Genomic DNA, 17,380 nt, shown 5'->3' on the forward strand with positions numbered 1-17,380 from the left:
TACCTGCTTGAGCTGCCTAACTTAAAGAATGGTCAGATAATCTCCCAAAGTGACTTAAAATGTTCCCACTGTCCAGCTGCTCTTGTCCCTTTCACTGGGATGAAACAGTTGATTATATGGTTGGAGTGTGTCATAGGGAGAATTAAGAACGGTTTGCATAGCTATGAATCATTATTTTTACCCTGTGTACATAAGCCTGGCTACCACAATTAGGACAAACTGTGACAATCTCTACAGCTGTCATAGCTGTTGGTCTATAATGCTTAACTACTGTAACAGGCACATTGGATCTCCTCTGGTGACACTGCAAGTTCTTGTTCTTCCATGACCAAATAGGTAGCAGACAGGGAGCGCAGGTCATTTTTTCCTCCATCCTGCCTGTGGAGGAGTGGACAAATCTGAAAGAACAATAACCACTTGCTCTTTCTGACAGCAGGGACTTGGTTTTTATTTTTACAACTGGAGGATACTTTTTGAGGATTAAGGACTACTAGGAAAAGATACACCTCGCCACATGGGGCAAAATCTTCTTTCCCAGAAGGCTGTCCAATCTGTTGAGGAGAGCATTAAACAAAAAAAAAAATGGGGGAGGCAGGTGATGGTGACCCACAAAAGTGATTTCTCAAGTGAGGAATCACAGAATAGTTTGATTTGGAGGGGACCTTCAGAGGGACACCTTCCACCAGACCAGGTTGCTCAAAGCCCTGTCCAACCTGGCCTTGGAATTCTGCCAGGGATGGAGCACCCATAGCTTCTCTGGGCAACCTGTTCCAGTTCCTCAGTACCCTCACAATGAAGAATTTCTTCCCAATATCTAATCTAAACCTGCTTTCTGTCAGTTTGAAGCTACTGCCCCTTGTCCTGTCAAGAAATTTGTGGACTGAGTTGGCAAGAAAAAGGTGCAGGGTGAATGGACAGGAGAACCCTCAAAACCAATCCAACAGGACAGGTGTGCCCCCCAGGCCAGGTGTAGGCACACAAATAAGGAAATGCCTCTGGAAAAGTCTCTCATACCCTCTCTGAGAACCCAGCATGTCAGATATCTCTCCATTAAGTAGATTAGTGTGCACAATATGGGAACCAGTAGGAGTTCAGAGGTCCATGTGCAGCTACATTCATTCACGATCATAGAAATGCGGTGAAATTGCTGTTGTGTCCATATGCAGTGTATGTATACTTGCTTTTTAGTCAGGACAGGCTGGGAAGGTGGGGAGTGGGAGTTGCTCTTCATTCCAGCAAAGGGAGGATGATGAACGGATCAAGGCATCTGGCATACAAGGAGAAGCTGAGCAAGATGGTCCTGTTCTGTGTGGAGAACAATGATGTGTATAAATGGCTGAAGAGAGCAGAAGAGAGACAACCTCTTCTCAGGGGTGCTCCATGGCAGGACAGTACCAATGGCCACAAACCAAAATACATGAAAGTTCATCTGAGCACAAGAAAGCACTTAAATTGTGACTGTGGTCACAACCAGGGCCAGATTGCCATGAGAGGTTTTGAAGCGCTCATCCGTGAAGATATTCAAGATCTTTCAGGACATGGGCCTGGGCAATGTGCTCAGAGGTGACCTTGTGTGAGTAGGGAGGTTGGGCTTGGTGATGTCTGCTTGGAGCGGGGAGGACAGGATGTCCCTGCCAACCTCTGCCACTCTGATATTGTCTGAAGATACTAATCTTTCTCTCCTTTTGGTCTGCTATTTGTTAGGGATTTTTTTGCAAGCAATTTAACATTTAATGGAAGAATAATGTACATCCCTAAAGGTACCTGTGAATGTTCTTCTGCTGCTTATACTCCCATGGAGAAGAGGTTTGATCACTTAATATCTTGCACTGATAGTTAATACTTAGAGCTTTTATGGAAGTATTAAATAGCTGATTTCCTCTTGAAGTTATGAGATGCATGTGTCATTGCATAGAAAATGATGCTAAATAGCTGGGAGTTAATGTGCCATACACAATTTTTTATGAATTTGCATAATGAAGTATATATATTATTTATCTTTTAAGAATTATATAAAGTGACAACAAGGCATCTTCTACATTGTAGATTTTTTCCTACAGACTTTGATGATTTATATATGTGTGTTTCAATCAGATGTTAGAACTAGCCATGTTTTGGGTGAAATTTTGAGAATAGAAGAAAAATAATTTTGTTAAAGACAGACTTTTATTTTGAGATTTTAAGCAGTTTTCTCTGGAGACTTTTCTGTATGAGGACTCAAATCCTCATGTGTATTCTGGGAATTGCCAAGTGAAGAAAACCAGAAGAGAATGAGAAGAATGATGCTTATCAATATATCCATCTCAGTGAATTCTTTCTTCACTTAAGAAAAGGCGGCAAGCACAATGAGCTTGAGTTGATCATAGAAGCCCAGCTCACTTGCTCCTAGGAGATCTTTTCTGATTAGAATCCTGTCATTTTGTTCTAGGAGCCAGGCAACAGTGTCTGTCAGAGCACTGTCAGGTGGATTTGTTGTTGCTCCTGTTTGGGGCTGAGAGTGCCATTTTGCAGTACACTCAATGCATAAACTAACCCTACCAGGAGAGTGCCTGACTTTAACCAGCTGTTTTCCTAGAAACTGAAAACTGAGTTACCAAGTAAGTAAACAAAGCAAGAATTGGATTTTTTTTTCTGTTTCTTCACTTTATGGTCTTAGAGACCGAGTCCTGACAGTTCTTAGATTCAAAGGCTTTCATGTGGACACGAATACAGGACAAATACCAAGTGCTTCAGATCCCTTGCCAGTGTGATACTTTGGGGTTTTGAGCTTCAAGTCCAGAAGTTCTACTCTGCCAGGGAGTCTGCAGAGATTTCTAACTGCAGACTAAATTCTTGCTATGATGGAATAATGGAAAAAATAAATGTCAGTGTCCCTGTATTCTAGCTAGACAGTGTCTGGAATATGCCATTTGCACAAGATACAAAAAGGACATTGTCAGGTGAGGAAGTACATCTTGCCTTCTTTCTGACTGTACTTTCCTGAGAAGTTTTGCCTCTGGTATGATAGCAACAGCAGCAGCCACAAAACCCTCCAACATAAGGGGTGGTGGGAGCACACAGAGTTAGCCACAGAATAATATGTGTGTGAAACTAGCTAGGTTCATGGCTTTAAAAGTAAGGGAAGTACAGTTGTTTTTATAAAATTATTTTCAACATTATGCAGAACTGATTTTACCTTGTATTTTCTAGCCCCTAACCAATCATAAACTTTGTTTTCATTTGTTATCAATAAAAGAAGTTAGAAGGGCTTTTGCGAATGAGTCATAACCTGTCTCTGGGCAGGGTGGGTGCTGTAAAAGAACAAGGACTATTGCCAACATGTGCCTGAATATTAAGTAGTCCACTAAGAATCGCCGTCTCCATGCAGATGATTGTTTTTTCTATGTGATCCATACAGTCAGGAAATAAAAATACAATGTAGTGCTCCACAATGGGACAGGGCGAGGTTTTTTTTAATATATCAGAAAAGAAACATGAAAATGTCATCTTAATCATGTATATAAATTTTATTGATCAAGTCTAATTTTTATGAGTGCAAATAATCACTGAAGCTGGACAAATTTGCTCTAGATTGTAACAGAAACATAATTTTAATATTTAGTGGCCTGCTGCATTTAAATGGAGAATTATCTTTATGAAACATCCTCTTCATAATTTGCCATTAAATGAGAACTGAACAAATCAACATAAATCTTACATAAATGTTGATACTATAAATATTTTAAATGCATTGAGTACCAATTCAACAGTCCCACAGTACACTATGTAAAGAAATATATTGGGTGGCAAGCATTTCTCTTCTGCAGCATAACAGAATGTGGTGCTGCAAGTGACTGCCTGGGCTGCAGTTAAAAGAGGCTGTTCATGCTGTCGTAATCCCTCTGTCAGAGGTTTGCATGCAGTAGTAGAGCATGTACTAACCTCCTTGGTAAAACTTTACGTGCCTGTTCTTAACCCACTAGCAGCTGCAAAACCCAAATGCACTACAGAATTTTGAATGTTTTGGCTTGTTTTGATCACCTGAACAGAAAAGGCCAAAACCAAAACTGCACCCTAAATATCTCCAGCATTTTTTAAAAAATAAAATTGGATGCATTTTTTTTCTGTCAGAAACCAACTGGGTTTTTAAAATTAATTTTGCCGCATTTTATTTCCACAATCTTTCAATACTGCTGGCATCTAAAATAAATTTGAAGTTTACTGCACAGAGGAGGCATTTTTTGTATGAGACTGTTGTAATGATTTTTTTTTTTTGCATTTGCCTCCAGATTTAAATGGCAACAAGATTCACTTGACAGGGTGTAGTGGCTGTTATAAATAATCAATACCACATAACCTAATATCAATTTAGTTTCTAGAAAAAATTCCCATAGTAATGTGAGATTTTTATTCATTTTTGTTTGGTTATCTATCACTTTAGAACATTTTAATAAAGCCAAGACTTTAAGAACTTTGGGATTTTACTGTATTTACAGAAATGTATAAACACCAGGAAAAAAATACCTAACTGAAATTACAACAATATGTGTATTACATACATTTTCACCTAAAATATGTAACATAAATTTTTTGACCAAAAAGCCGGTCAGCTTCAAATCTGCGTCTAAGAGGCTGAGTCACACCCATAAGCTTAAAATAACTTGGATAAATGCTATTTCATAACAGAAGCATATCTAGTCCTACTAGAATATGGAAACAATATATTTGAAAAGAAATAATAATAACAATAAAAAATGTATAATCAGCCATTGTGTTCTTTATAAGATAATTAATCATGATTTGCCTAAGAACTCTGATTCACAATATTTTGTGAAGGCATTATTTTTAATAGTCCTGCATAGTAATCTTTCACTGATACTTAGCCAAGCAAAGAATGTAGTTATTTTTATTCTGCTGAACTAAAAAGGAAGCATTCTGAGAGATCTGACATTTCAAGTGTACAGTACATATTGAAGCCTTTAGATGGAGACATACTTCAAATAAACACCTAATATTCAGTTCACAGTGCACTGCGTAAATACAAGAAAAACCTAAAAAAAAAAAAAGATAACCAAATATTGAAAGAAAATGAGAGAAATGGTACGGTATTTGTACCATCGTAACGTTAAAAATTACTTGCTCTTAACTACATTGGCAGTTGAATATTGAGGGCATATATAGCTGACAACAGCAAAAAGGTTACATGTTCTTGTATAATCAACTGTATTTATTGCTGATACATGTTTCCAAGAAATGTATTATACTGTAAATAAAATTCTGCTGTTGACATTACAGAACTGTGTAATCAGCAGCTTGCATCAAAAGGCTCTGATAGCCGTATTAGTCTCATTTCCTATTAAGAATCAGAATAAATCACATTATGAGCACTTCCCAGAATAAGCTAACAAAATGCATTGTTAGAAGATGTAATTTGAGTGCCTATGTAAAAATCAGAAAGTATTTTAGCAGTAATATACTAATGCTTTTCTTTTTATTCTCCTGTCTTCTGTACTGCAAGATATTCAACATTACTGGGAAGTTTATCACACCAATTATTGTAGCTAATAATTCAGTTATTCTGATGATTACTACAGATGAATACCCCAAGATCAAAACATTAATAGTTAATAATTAATAGTATAAATCTGATTGGACCCAGATATACTGTACTTCTAAATCAGAATCTGTTAATTTGATTTTTATTTTCCTTACAAATGTGGCAAAGAAAAGTTGGACATTTTAATTAAGATGTATCTCCTGTAAAGTTTCTCCTTGGAAATTCCGTAAAAGAAGCAGACATCATGTTGTGAAAATGAGTGCCTAACTGCTGCTGTAGTGTGCTTGTGGACAATGGATATCTTTCCTTCAAATTAAGTACCAGGAAATGATCTGAGACATCCCAAATAGTTTTATGCATCCTTCTTAATCCGTACACGTTGCATAATTTTATATTACACTTACAGGCATACATTGAGTTGCATGGCTCACAAGCTTGCAGTGTATTTTATGTCAGGACAATATGAATATAAATCCAAACAGTCCTGAACAGTGTAATTCTGACTACATTATTTTCACATCGAAAATGAAGTAAATTTGGAACCAAATCTCATCCTCACTTTTGATTTCTTTTATGAATTTTAATACTTAGAAAATACAAATGTCTGTAGGTATTTTGAAATCATGACATGTGCGGCATAGAAAGTGTTTTGTTTTTATTGGAAACTGCCTAGATTTGAAGGACTACAAGTAAGATCTAAGGAGATGTGGAGAAGTTCTAATGAGGGGCATTGCTTCATATTAACGTATTAAGGTAACAGTTGTCAGAGCTATCTGCAGAGTTAATGCCCTTTATTTTTCGTTTCTTTTTCTTTATTTTACATGTCAGTGAAGACCAAATATTATAAACATGTAAAGACATCAGAGTATCTTCTGTGCAGGTGTTTCTTTTGGATCAGCTGAAAAACATAGAACAGAGAGAATTAATGATGGTTTGCACACTTTGAGAAACGACAGGCTGACGCTAAGAGAGAAGGACCTTTAATTAAAAGTGGTGCTAAGTTTCAGAGCCTCACTTTTCCACTGGTTCTTTAGATTGAGGAGGTATTTCTAAGTTCTCTACAGCTGTAGGGCTTTGATTTAACACACCTGTAAATAACTAGAATCCAACTCTGCTTTGCAGATGTTGAGGTTAGAAGTCAAAATGAATTATTTTCTCAGAAATTCTATCCTCTTTGTTAGTCAGTAGATCTTTAGAATAAATGCAATTTGTATTTAATGTCAGTTTCCTCAGAAGAGTGCATTCTAGCCCACAGATGCTGAGGTTTTCTTCAGTGTGAAAATGTGATGGCTGTACTTCCTTCTGGTGACCTGGTGTATAGTATCTGTGGAGACAGAGCAATGGTCCTCCAGTCTATTATGTCTAGTTTCTTTCAAGACCTTCTACCAATATGCATCACATAAGTCTGTGACAAGTGATATTACAGAAGGTCATGTCACTTTTAACTGTTTGCATCAGATTTTTCTTATTTCCCTAGTGTCCCTCCATTGTTTGATTAATACTACTTGATTTCAAACAAGGTATCAGAAGGCATCATTTAGAGTGAATATTCTAAGGACAGTGTAAGATTTTTGCCATAGAACTTTTATTAAAATAAATATAACATTTCATTTTATCTTTATTTGCTTTTTTTTGCCCACCTTCTCTCTCCTCTCCCTCCTTCTCCATTTCCCTCCCTCCCTTATACCTTCTCCAGGTATAATGCTTGACATAAGGATCCAAAAAACTACCATGTTCCTTCAAAACAGAGTGGAAGATGGGCACTTTATTTGAATAGAAATGAGGCAGAATCAAAGGATTAAAAAATCCATTGTGGGGGATTTTTCTATTGTATTCTTAATCCAATTGTAAACTGAAATCTGTGTTCAGATCTACCTTACCTCTCTTGAACAGCCTTGCTTTGTTCTGCAGTAGACTGTACTTCACACTTTTGTAAGGATTCAGTGTGCCAATAATTGATATATCATATGACTATGAAGAATCTACTTTCCTTGTTTTAATTTGTGGCAGAGTTCTGAAAACACTTGTTTTGGTGCTTTAATGAATTTTATTATGTCCATATTATCGGAATGTTTGTGTTTGTTGGGTTTTTTTCTTTTTCTTTTTTTTTTCTTTTTTTTTTTTTTTTTTTTTTTTATACTTCAAAGAATTATTTATGCATCTTGGGCACTGGCACACTTCATTACATTTTATTTTGCTACAAAAAAATTAATTCTGTTTTTCTTCCCAAACAATTCAGTACTCCGTATCTCAATGTAATTGATGGCATGGCTAAACTAGAAAAAGAACATAGACTGATAGTGGCTTTTGAATTAAAAAAAGTAGTGAAGGAGATGGAAATCTGGGCTTAGTCTGATATTAAGTAATTTCAAAGGACTTTTTATGCCCTTTGAAGAAGTTAACATTTTGCCTCTCTATGGATGTAATGTAGTTTGAGATCATTAGATGTGGAAGGAAAAAACACACCTGAGTCTGAAGTGTTATTATCTTGATAATTTATTGTCATGCAAGTGATTTTCATGAGGTGCCATCATTTACAACAGTTTTAGAGATTTCCAGTTCAACTGATTGTCTCCATGCTAACTTGAATGCTGATGTGAGATAGGCATCCTGCTATTCAACCTTCTCAAGGAAACAAAAATTCTGGATGTGCGTAAAAGAGATCTTTAAGTGTCTGGGTGTCCTGGGTTACAGTGTATTCTATTACCATCCTCATGAACTGTTGAAATCAGGTGGGGCAGTGTTTCCTTGCCTCCTCCCCCCAGACTATCTTGCTGTTAATGGCCCATCATTATCCTGCCACATGACTCAGAGATAACTCCCTCTGGACTATCTTCTGTTAATGAGCCTAATCAACACTTGGCCTCATGACTCATTACCCCATTGTGAGATGCTCCACCCAGAGGGAGGAACCAAGCATCCCATCGTGGATATAATCTGGGACTCTGAACACCAGAGACACCGGCTTCCCACTGGATTTCCAGAGGACAGGAGCTACACAGCCACCATTGGACTTCCTGAGGAAGAGCAGACTGTTTTACTACAGGATCACCGCTTCAGAGGACTGCAGCCACCATTCCACCAGACTGCTACCACCACCCTGCCTAACAGGGACTCAGGTTGTATTTTGACTCTGTCCATTTGAACCAGTGTTTTCTTTTACATTTTTTCCTTTTCTTTAATTTCCATTAAATTGTTATTCTGACTTGGTGCCTCCCACTGGTTTGTTTTCAAACTAGTACATAATTTGGCGCCCAAAGTGAGGCTGGCTCTGAGAAAAAGTCAGAATTACAATTTTGTATAAACAGAAACCTATTCACCGTGGTGCTCAGCTTGTCTCCATGGGTACTGTATCTTGCTCTCTATATTTTTCCTCACATGGGGAACTACCTGCCTGTTGTGTTACTCCTGTTAGAACCAGGGAATGGTATGAGAATTGCTTTATTGGTTTATTATGTCTATAGCATAATAACCTGCGAGGCGATGAATACCATTCGGAATATATACTCAATTTTGTTTGGCTGTCCTAGTCTGGGCTCCTATGTCTGGGACCTCTTCAACAATCACAGCCAGCCCCTGGTGGGAGGAGTAGAGAGTGGTTTCTTCCAGCCTTTCAGGCCAGGCACAGCAGTTTTTGAAAAAATTGAGTTCCCTCTGGATGTTAAGGATGGTATAATCTTCTTGTCAGTTCTATTCTCTTTCTTCTCTATGGCCTGCATTTTGTACACTTAGAAACAAAACACTACTTAGTGTGGTGCAATGTCTGCTTGAGGAGGAGGTAAAAAGGAGCAAAGCAGCAAATACCATGTCTACACAGACTGTCACACAGAAAGGAACCAAAAGCAAAGCAACCGCATCCACCTCTACGCAGACTGTCACAGAGGAGAAAGAAACCAAAAGCAAAGCAACCTCATCCATCTCTACGCAGACTGACACAGAGGAGAAAGAAACCAAACAGAAAGCAACAGTGTCCATCTCTACACAGAGTGTCACAGAGGAGAAAGGAACCAAATGTAAAACAACAGCGTCCATGTCTACGCAGACTGACTCAGAGGAGAAAGGAACCAAAAGCACTGTCAGCGTCCCCATGCAAACCATCACTGAACCAGAACAGCCTAAACCGATTGCAGTTGCCCCTGTGCAGAAGAAGAAATCAAAAAGCAAATCAGTCCGCATAGTGACTGACGAGGATGCAGCAGGACCTTCGCACCCAGCAAAAGAGGCAGAGCCAGAGATCATCACTCGGTCGCTATCCCTGGGTGAGCTGTGAGACCTGCGGAGGGAATTCACCCGCCAGACGAACGAGTCTATCCTGACCTGGCTGCTCCGCATCTGGGACGCTGCAGCCAATGACACCATTCTGGACGGAAGTGAGGCCAGGCAACTGGGACCTCTGTCCCGGGATGTGGTCATTGACCAGGGGATCGGGAGAACCCAAGAAACCCTCAGCCTCTGGCGGCGACTGCTTACAAGTGTAAGGGACAGGTACCTTTGTAAAGAAGACCTCCAGGTGCACCAAGGAAAATGGAGCACAATGGAACAAGGTATCCGGTGCCTGAGGGAATTGGCTGTGCTGGAGATCATTTTCTCAGAAGATGAGAGATTTCCTAAGAGCCCAGATGGTGTCCAGTGCACGTCACAGATGTGGTTGAGGTTCGCGCGCCTTGGACCAGAGATATACTCCCGTTACCTGGCAACGCTGCAATGGAGGGAAGGCGAGGACAGGGTGGGCGTCTTAGTGAACAAACTGAGGATTTACGAGGACACCGTCACAGCCCCGTTTCGCACCCATGTCTCATCCGTGGAAACAAGTCTTTTGGCTGAGCAAGTCCGGAGCTTGATTGAAGAAGGCCATCAGAAATTGAAAAAGGAACTTAAGGAAGAGATTTACCAGATCTCGCCAGAACCAACAAGAGTCTCTGCCATTAGGAGCCGGCGTCCCCCAACCAGGGAGAGAGGATACACCCCACGAGGTAACCTCTGGTTTTTCCTTCAGGAACATGGAGAAGACATGAGTAAGTGGGATGGAAAACCCACCTCCTCCTTAGCAGCTCGGGTACGGGAACTAAAAAGAGGGACAATTACCACAAGAACCACATCTAGAGTCAACACTGCTCCAGTCTCTTGCACACAGAACTCCAGACAGTAGCGGAATGATAATATGACCGATCCTCTTGAAGGGACCTCAGGAACGTATTCACCGGAAGGGAGCAACATGCAACATGACCAGGAATAGAGGGGCCCTGCCTCTAGCCAGGTAGAGGAAAAGGAGAATCGGGTCTTTTGGACTGTGTGGGTCCGATGGCCTGGCACATCTGACCCACAAAAATACACGGCTTTGGTTGACACAGGCGCTCAATGTACTCTGATGCCATCAAGGTATGTGGGAGCAGAACCCATTTCTATTTCTGGGGTGATAGGAGGATCCCAGCAGCTGACTGTACTGGAAGCTGAAGTGAGTTTAACTGGGAACGAGTGGCAGAAACACCCCATCGTGACTGGCCCGGAGGCCCCGTGCATTCTCGGCATAGACTATCTCAGAAATGGATATTTCAAGGACCCAAAAGGACATCGTTGGGCTTTTGGGATAGCTGCTGTGGAGACAGAAGATATCAGACATCTGAGTACATTGCCTGGCCTCTCAGATGACCCCTCTGCCGTGGGACTGCTAAGAGTTGCAGAACAACAGGTGCCAATCGCCACAGCAACAGTGCACCGTCGGCAATACCGCACCGACAGAGACTCTGTGGTTCCCATCCATGAGATGATTCGCAAACTGGAGAGCCAAGGGGTGGTCAGCAAGGCCCATTCACCTTTCAACAGCCCTATATGGCCAGTGCGTAAGTCCAGTGGAGAATGGAGGCTGACGGTGGACTACCGTGGCCTGAATGAGGTCACGCCACCATTGAGTGCCGCTGTGCCGGACATGTTGGAACTTCAGTACGAGCTGGAGTCTAAAGCAGCAAAGTGGTACGCCACTATTGACATTGCCAATGCCTTCTTCTCCATTCCTTTGGCAGCAGAATGCAGACCCCAGTTTGCTTTCACCTGGAAGGGTGTGCAATACACCTGGAACCAACTGCCCCAGGGGTGGAAGCACAGTCCCACCATTTGCCATGGACTGATCCAGACTGCATTGGAAAAGGGTGAGGCTCCAGAACATCTGCAATACATCGATGACATCATCGTGTGGGGAAACACAGCAAAGGAAGTGTTTGAGAAAGGAGAGAAAATCATCCAGATTCTCCTGGAAGCTGGCTTTGCCATCAAAAGGAGCAAAGTCAAGGGACCTGCCCGAGAGATCCAGTTCCTGGGAGTAAAGTGGCAAGATGGACAACGTCAGATTCCCACCGAGATCATCAATAAGATCACTGCAATGTCTCTGCCGACCAACAAGAAGGAAACACAAGCTTTCCTAGGCGCCATAGGTTTCTGGAGAATGCACATTCCCGAGTACAGCCAGATCGTGAGCCCTCTCTACCTGGTTACCCGCAACAAGAACGATTTCCACTGGGGCCCTGAACAGCAGCAAGCCTTTGCCCAGATCAAGCAGGAAATCGCTCATGCGGTAGCCCTTGGCCCAGTCAGGACAGGACCAGAGGTGAAGAATGTGCTCTACTCTGCAGCCGGGAACAATGGTCTGTCCTGGAGCCTCTGGCAGAAGGTGCCTGGCGAGACTCGTGGCCAACCACTGGGATTCTGGAGCCGAAGCTACAGAGGATCTGAAGCCAACTACACTCCCACAGAGAAGGAAATCTTGGCAGCCTATGAAGGAGTCCAAGCTGCCTCAGAGGTAATCAGCACTGAAACACAGTTGCTTCTGGCACCCCGACTACCGGTGCTGGGGTGGATGTTCAAGGGAAAGGTTCCTTCCACGCATCATGCCACCGACACCACATGGAGAAAATGGATTGCTCTCATCACACAGCGTACCCGTATTGGAAACCCGAATCGCCCTGGGGTTCTGGAAATTATAACAAACTGGCCTGAAGGTGAGACTTTTGGATTATCTTCTGAAGAAGAGGAAGTGCAAGTGACTTGTGCTGAGGAAGCCCCACCATATAATGAGCTACCGGAGACTGAAAGACGTTATGCCCTCTTCACTGATGGTTCCTGCCGAATTCTAGGCACTAACTGGAAGTGGAAAGCTGCAGTATGGAGCCCCACACGACGAGTTGCACAAGCTACCGAGGGACAAGGTGGATCGAGTCAGGTTGCAGAGCTTAAAGCCGTCCAGCTGGCTTTGGATATCGCTGAACGAGAGAAGTGGCCGAGACTATCTCTACACTGACTCATGGATGGTAGCTAATGCTCTGTGGGGATGGCTGGATCACTGGAGAAAGGCCAACTGGCAGCGCAGAGGGAAGCCCATCTGGGCCGCTGAGATTTGGCAGGACATTGCCGCCCGAGTAGAGAAGCTGACCGTGAAGGTTCGACACGTGGATGCGCATGCACCCAAGAGTTGGCTAATGAAGAGCATCGCAACAACAAGCAGGTGGACCGAGCTGCCAAGGTGAAAGTATCACAGGTGGATCTGGACTGGCAGCACAAGGGAGAATTATTCCTGGCTTGTTGGGCCCATGATGCCTCTGGTCATCAGGGGAGAGATGCAACATACCGATGGGCCCGTGACCGAGGGGTGGACCTTTCCATGGACAGCATCTCACAGGTCATCCACAGTTGTGAGACCCGTGCTGCAATCAAACAGGCCAAGCGGGTGAAGCCTCTGTGGTATGGTGGACGATGGTCAAAGTACAGCTATGGGGAAGCCTGGCAAGTTGACTACATCACCCTTCCCCAGACCCGCCAAGGCAAGCGCTACATGTTGACCATGGTTGAAGCAACCACTGGATGGCTGGAGACCTACCCTGTGCCTCATGCTACAGCCCGGAACACCATCCTGGGCCCGGAAAAGCAAGTCCTGTGGAGATATGGCACCACTGAGAGGATTGAGTCAGACAACGGGACTCATTTTAAGAACAGCCTCATCAACACCTGGGCCAGAGAACATGGTGTTGAATGGATATATCATATTCCTTATCATGCACCAGCTGCCAGAAAAGTTGAACGCTGCAATGGACTACTTAAAACTACCCTAAAGGCACTTGGTGGGGGGACCTTCAAAAATTGGGAAGTGAACTTAGCAAAGGCCACCTGGATGGTCAATACCCGAGGGTCCATCAATCGAGCTGGTCCTGCCGAGTCTGAACCCTTGCACACAGTGGATGGAGATAGAGTCCCTGTGGTACACCTGAGAGGTATTTTAGGAAAGACTGTTTGGATTAATCCCACCTCAGGCAAAGACAAACCCATCCGTGGGATTGTCTTTGCTCAAGGACCTGGTTGCACTTGGTGGGTAATGCAGAAAGATGGGGAAACCCGTTGTGTACCACAAGGAGACCTAATCTTAGGTGAGAACGGTGTGTAGGGTTTCATTATATATATATATGTATGTGTGTTTTAGAGTTTAAGAAGGTATTGATTTGGGATGATGTAGATGGTAATAGAATAAGGGGTGGATAATGTTCTGGGTTGCAGTGTATTCTATTACCATCCTCATGAACTGTTGAAATCAGGAGGGGCAGTGTTTCCTTGCCTCCTCCCCCCAGACTATCTTGCTGTTAATGGCCCATCATTATCCTGCCACATGACTCAGAGATAACTCCCTCTGGACTATCTTCTGTTAATGAGCCTAATCAACACTTGGCCTCATGACTCATTACCCCATTGTGAGATGCTCCACCCAGAGGGAGGAACCAAGCATCCCATCGTGGATATAATCTGGGACTCTGAACACCAGAGACACCGGCTTCCCACTGGATTTCCAGAGGACAGGAGCTACACAGCCACCATTGGACTTTCTGAGGAAGAGCAGACTGTTTTACTACAGGATCACCGCTTCAGAGGACTGCAGCCACCATTCCACCAGACTGCTACCACCACCCTGCCTAACAGGGACTCATGTTGTATTTTGACTCTGTCCATTTGAACCAGTGTTTTCTTTTACATTTTTTTCCTTTTCTTTAATTTCCATTAAATTGTTATTCTGACTTGGTGCCTCCCACTGGTTTGTTTTCAAACTAGTACACTGGGGAATATGAATGTTGATAAGTAAGACACCTACTGACTTAGTGAGCTCTGGGCATTAGGCAGGGTGTGAATCAACAGATCTGTTTTATATCTAGGGCTTTAGTCAATTAATGTGTAGTTAAGCAGGTGTTTTGCATGTGGAAAAACTGATCTAAGAGAGCTTCCATCTTCCTGCAGCCCTTAACGGTTTGTTTTCCTCCTCTTTTCTCAGTTTACCATTTTCTTGGTAGAGCTGGTGAAGCTGCTCAGTAAACTGAGTCACTGGAACCAACTGCATTAAACACCTTAGGATGTGTTCTTTTGAAGAACTCAGTTACTCCAGTGATATAGTTTACAGCTCAGCTCCCCAAAGACTTTGAACAGCCCAGAGAATATAGCAGTGAGCAACCAGGAGAGGAACAAGAAGTTGATTCAGGTGCATGGGAAACATAAAATGCCCTTGTTTCAGAGTGGTCAGTGGTCAGTGAAGGCTGGACCTCTCAAACACCCCTAAATGGGATGTAAGAGGTGTACTGAACTAAGCAGGAGCTACATTCATTTCAGCAACTTGCTCTCAGCATTTCCCTGTGATCAAAACTCTCTGCTGTCTCTGACCCCCTTTCTTTGAGGGATGGAGCAGAGCTGGCCTAAAGGCCAAGAGAAAATAGACTGGTGAGGGAGACTTCTTCATGGATAGTGGCTAGAGCACAGCTTGGATTCCTTCTTCTGCCTGAGGGGACTCAGAAGTACACCTGCCTGACTGGTGCCAGGTCAGAGGGTACAGAAGATTTGGTCAGTCAGGCTCCTCCTGCTAAAATTGTTATTCTGGGCAGGGAAGAATTCAAGAGTAATTCCTTAATTTTTCAGATCATGCTTCCTTCTCATGCTTTTGGACACGCTTGCTCTTTATGGTTTCTTTGTATTTCTAGTTTTATTTCATTCAAAGCTCCAGGACAGAGCAGCCAGTAGGCAGAACTGGAGGTTCCTTCCCCTCCAAAGAACTGTAGTTAGAGGGGTTCTGGGACAGGGTTCAAAGAAGAAGGAACAGCTGAAACTGCAAATGTTTTGAACTGTGCAGGTGACTTGCATGCATGCACAGCGCTCTACTAGATGGGCGTGTTGCATCAAACCGTGTGTTGTTTATGCTCTGCGTGGGCCCATGTAACAGGGCTAATTGTGACCTTCTTGATGGTAGAGCTAACTCAGAGAAAGGAAACTGATACACACACTTTTATTTTTCAGCTCTTCCCTTACCTGAATTTGGCTCTTGGATAAAATCCCTTAAATTCTTGCACCTGGATGTGGGAATACCCTTGCAGCATTGTCTAGGGGGGGAGTGGCTATGAAGGGGTAATTTTAGTGTGTTGTCTTAAATGACATAAATTGTTTCACATCAGTGAGTTCTGCCTCCACTTTTCCTCTTTATGCATATTTTATAATACATAGTGTAAAGTTTCTGCACCCATAATAGGCCACTGGGCTACTTGGATCTTTGATGACCTTCATTATGGATTTTCTTATATCCTAATAAGTACTTATATACATATACATAAAGATATAAAGAAGCACATTATTTTCTGGCTATAAGGAGGTACAACTTTCATTCTATCAACAGAGAATTTTCCCGTTAGGGTCATTGATCACAATGTCATGAGAGAGGGATTTTTAAGTCCGAATCTGCCATGGCCTATCCTTGGAAAATCACTTGATCTCTCCGTAAACTAAACTTCGTGGTTTATTTCATGCTGATGATATAACTATTAATATTTGGATAAATAATTTAATGTATGTTTATATTTCATGGTGCTGGACTGAAAAACTATATATGGAAAAACACATAGATGCAGATGTGGCAGGTACAGCTAGCAATTAATGTGCATAAAGTTAGATGCACAGATTGTATAAATTTATTATTAAGAAACAGAGTGCTAATGTTGATAGAGCATATGGTATATATCATTGTTGAACATGATAGGAAGATAAGCTACTCTGAATTTATTACCAGCTTTGTGTTCTTCAAGAATCTCTTGGTGAATACTATAAATTCTATTAAAAGTGTTGCCCTTTTATGTAGGTAACTGTAAATTTGAAGTGAGCATGTGGCAGCATAGGCAGCAGTGGAGCTGACAAAGGATTCCTTTAGTTAAAGTAGGCATATACTGAATTTTGAACTACCTTTTAAATACTTAAATTGTCAAGCAAGCATTTTGCAAAGGAAGGGTTTTCAGTACAATTCCCCAATGTAGGTCAATTAAAGCTATAACACTTTCCTAAATTTGAATCTCTAGATCAAGTGTTTTTTCCTAGTTGTACATTTTCCCTCTGTGCATTTATTTCAAATGTTAATAAAGTTTTCATCTACAAAAGGCTTAGAATTGACAGAACAAAACTCTTTCTTTTTAAATGATGACAACTACTACTGTTTCTGTCTGCAGGTAGTGGAGGACATGCTAGAGGACGAGGAAGAAGAGGATGATAGAGATGACAAGGTAATTATCCTTCCTAGCACTTTGGTATCTGGGGATGGGAGAATTTAGACATGACACTGTTTTTACCGACAGTTAAAAAAGGAGTTGATGTGTTTTAGTCCAGAAAATTGGACAGAGCTGTTTATCATCCTAATAATGCTATAGTGGGTTGAGGGAAAGGTTAGAGGTCTATAAATCCTGCTTTTTCTTTTTTTCTTTTTTTCTTTTTTTCTTTTTTTCTTTTTTCTTTTTTTCTTTTTTTCTTTTTTTCTTTTTTTCTTTTTTTCTTTTTTTCTTTTTTTCTTTT

The 17,380-nt window shown here is 41.8% G+C and overlaps 1 protein-coding gene across 5 annotated transcripts in view; it reads left to right on the forward strand.

Annotated features, from left to right (window-relative positions):
- Nucleotides 1–17,380, forward strand: part of MCTP1 (multiple C2 and transmembrane domain containing 1) — a 235,914-nt gene that overhangs the window by 179,505 nt on the left and 39,029 nt on the right. For all 5 annotated transcript variants that reach the window (XM_042012779.1, XM_042012778.1, XM_042012777.1 and 2 more), the window contains exon 17: nt 17,041–17,094. In XM_042012779.1, coding sequence (XP_041868713.1) covers nt 17,041–17,094 — 54 coding nt within the window. The remainder of the gene's footprint in view (nt 1–17,040; nt 17,095–17,380) is intronic.

Source organism: Corvus kubaryi, unplaced genomic scaffold (assembly GCF_017639235.1).
Source record: "Corvus kubaryi isolate FWS band 111438036 unplaced genomic scaffold, C.kubaryi_AGA036_p1.0 split1-37296, whole genome shotgun sequence".
NCBI classification, from domain to species: Eukaryota; Metazoa; Chordata; class Aves; order Passeriformes; family Corvidae; genus Corvus; species Corvus kubaryi.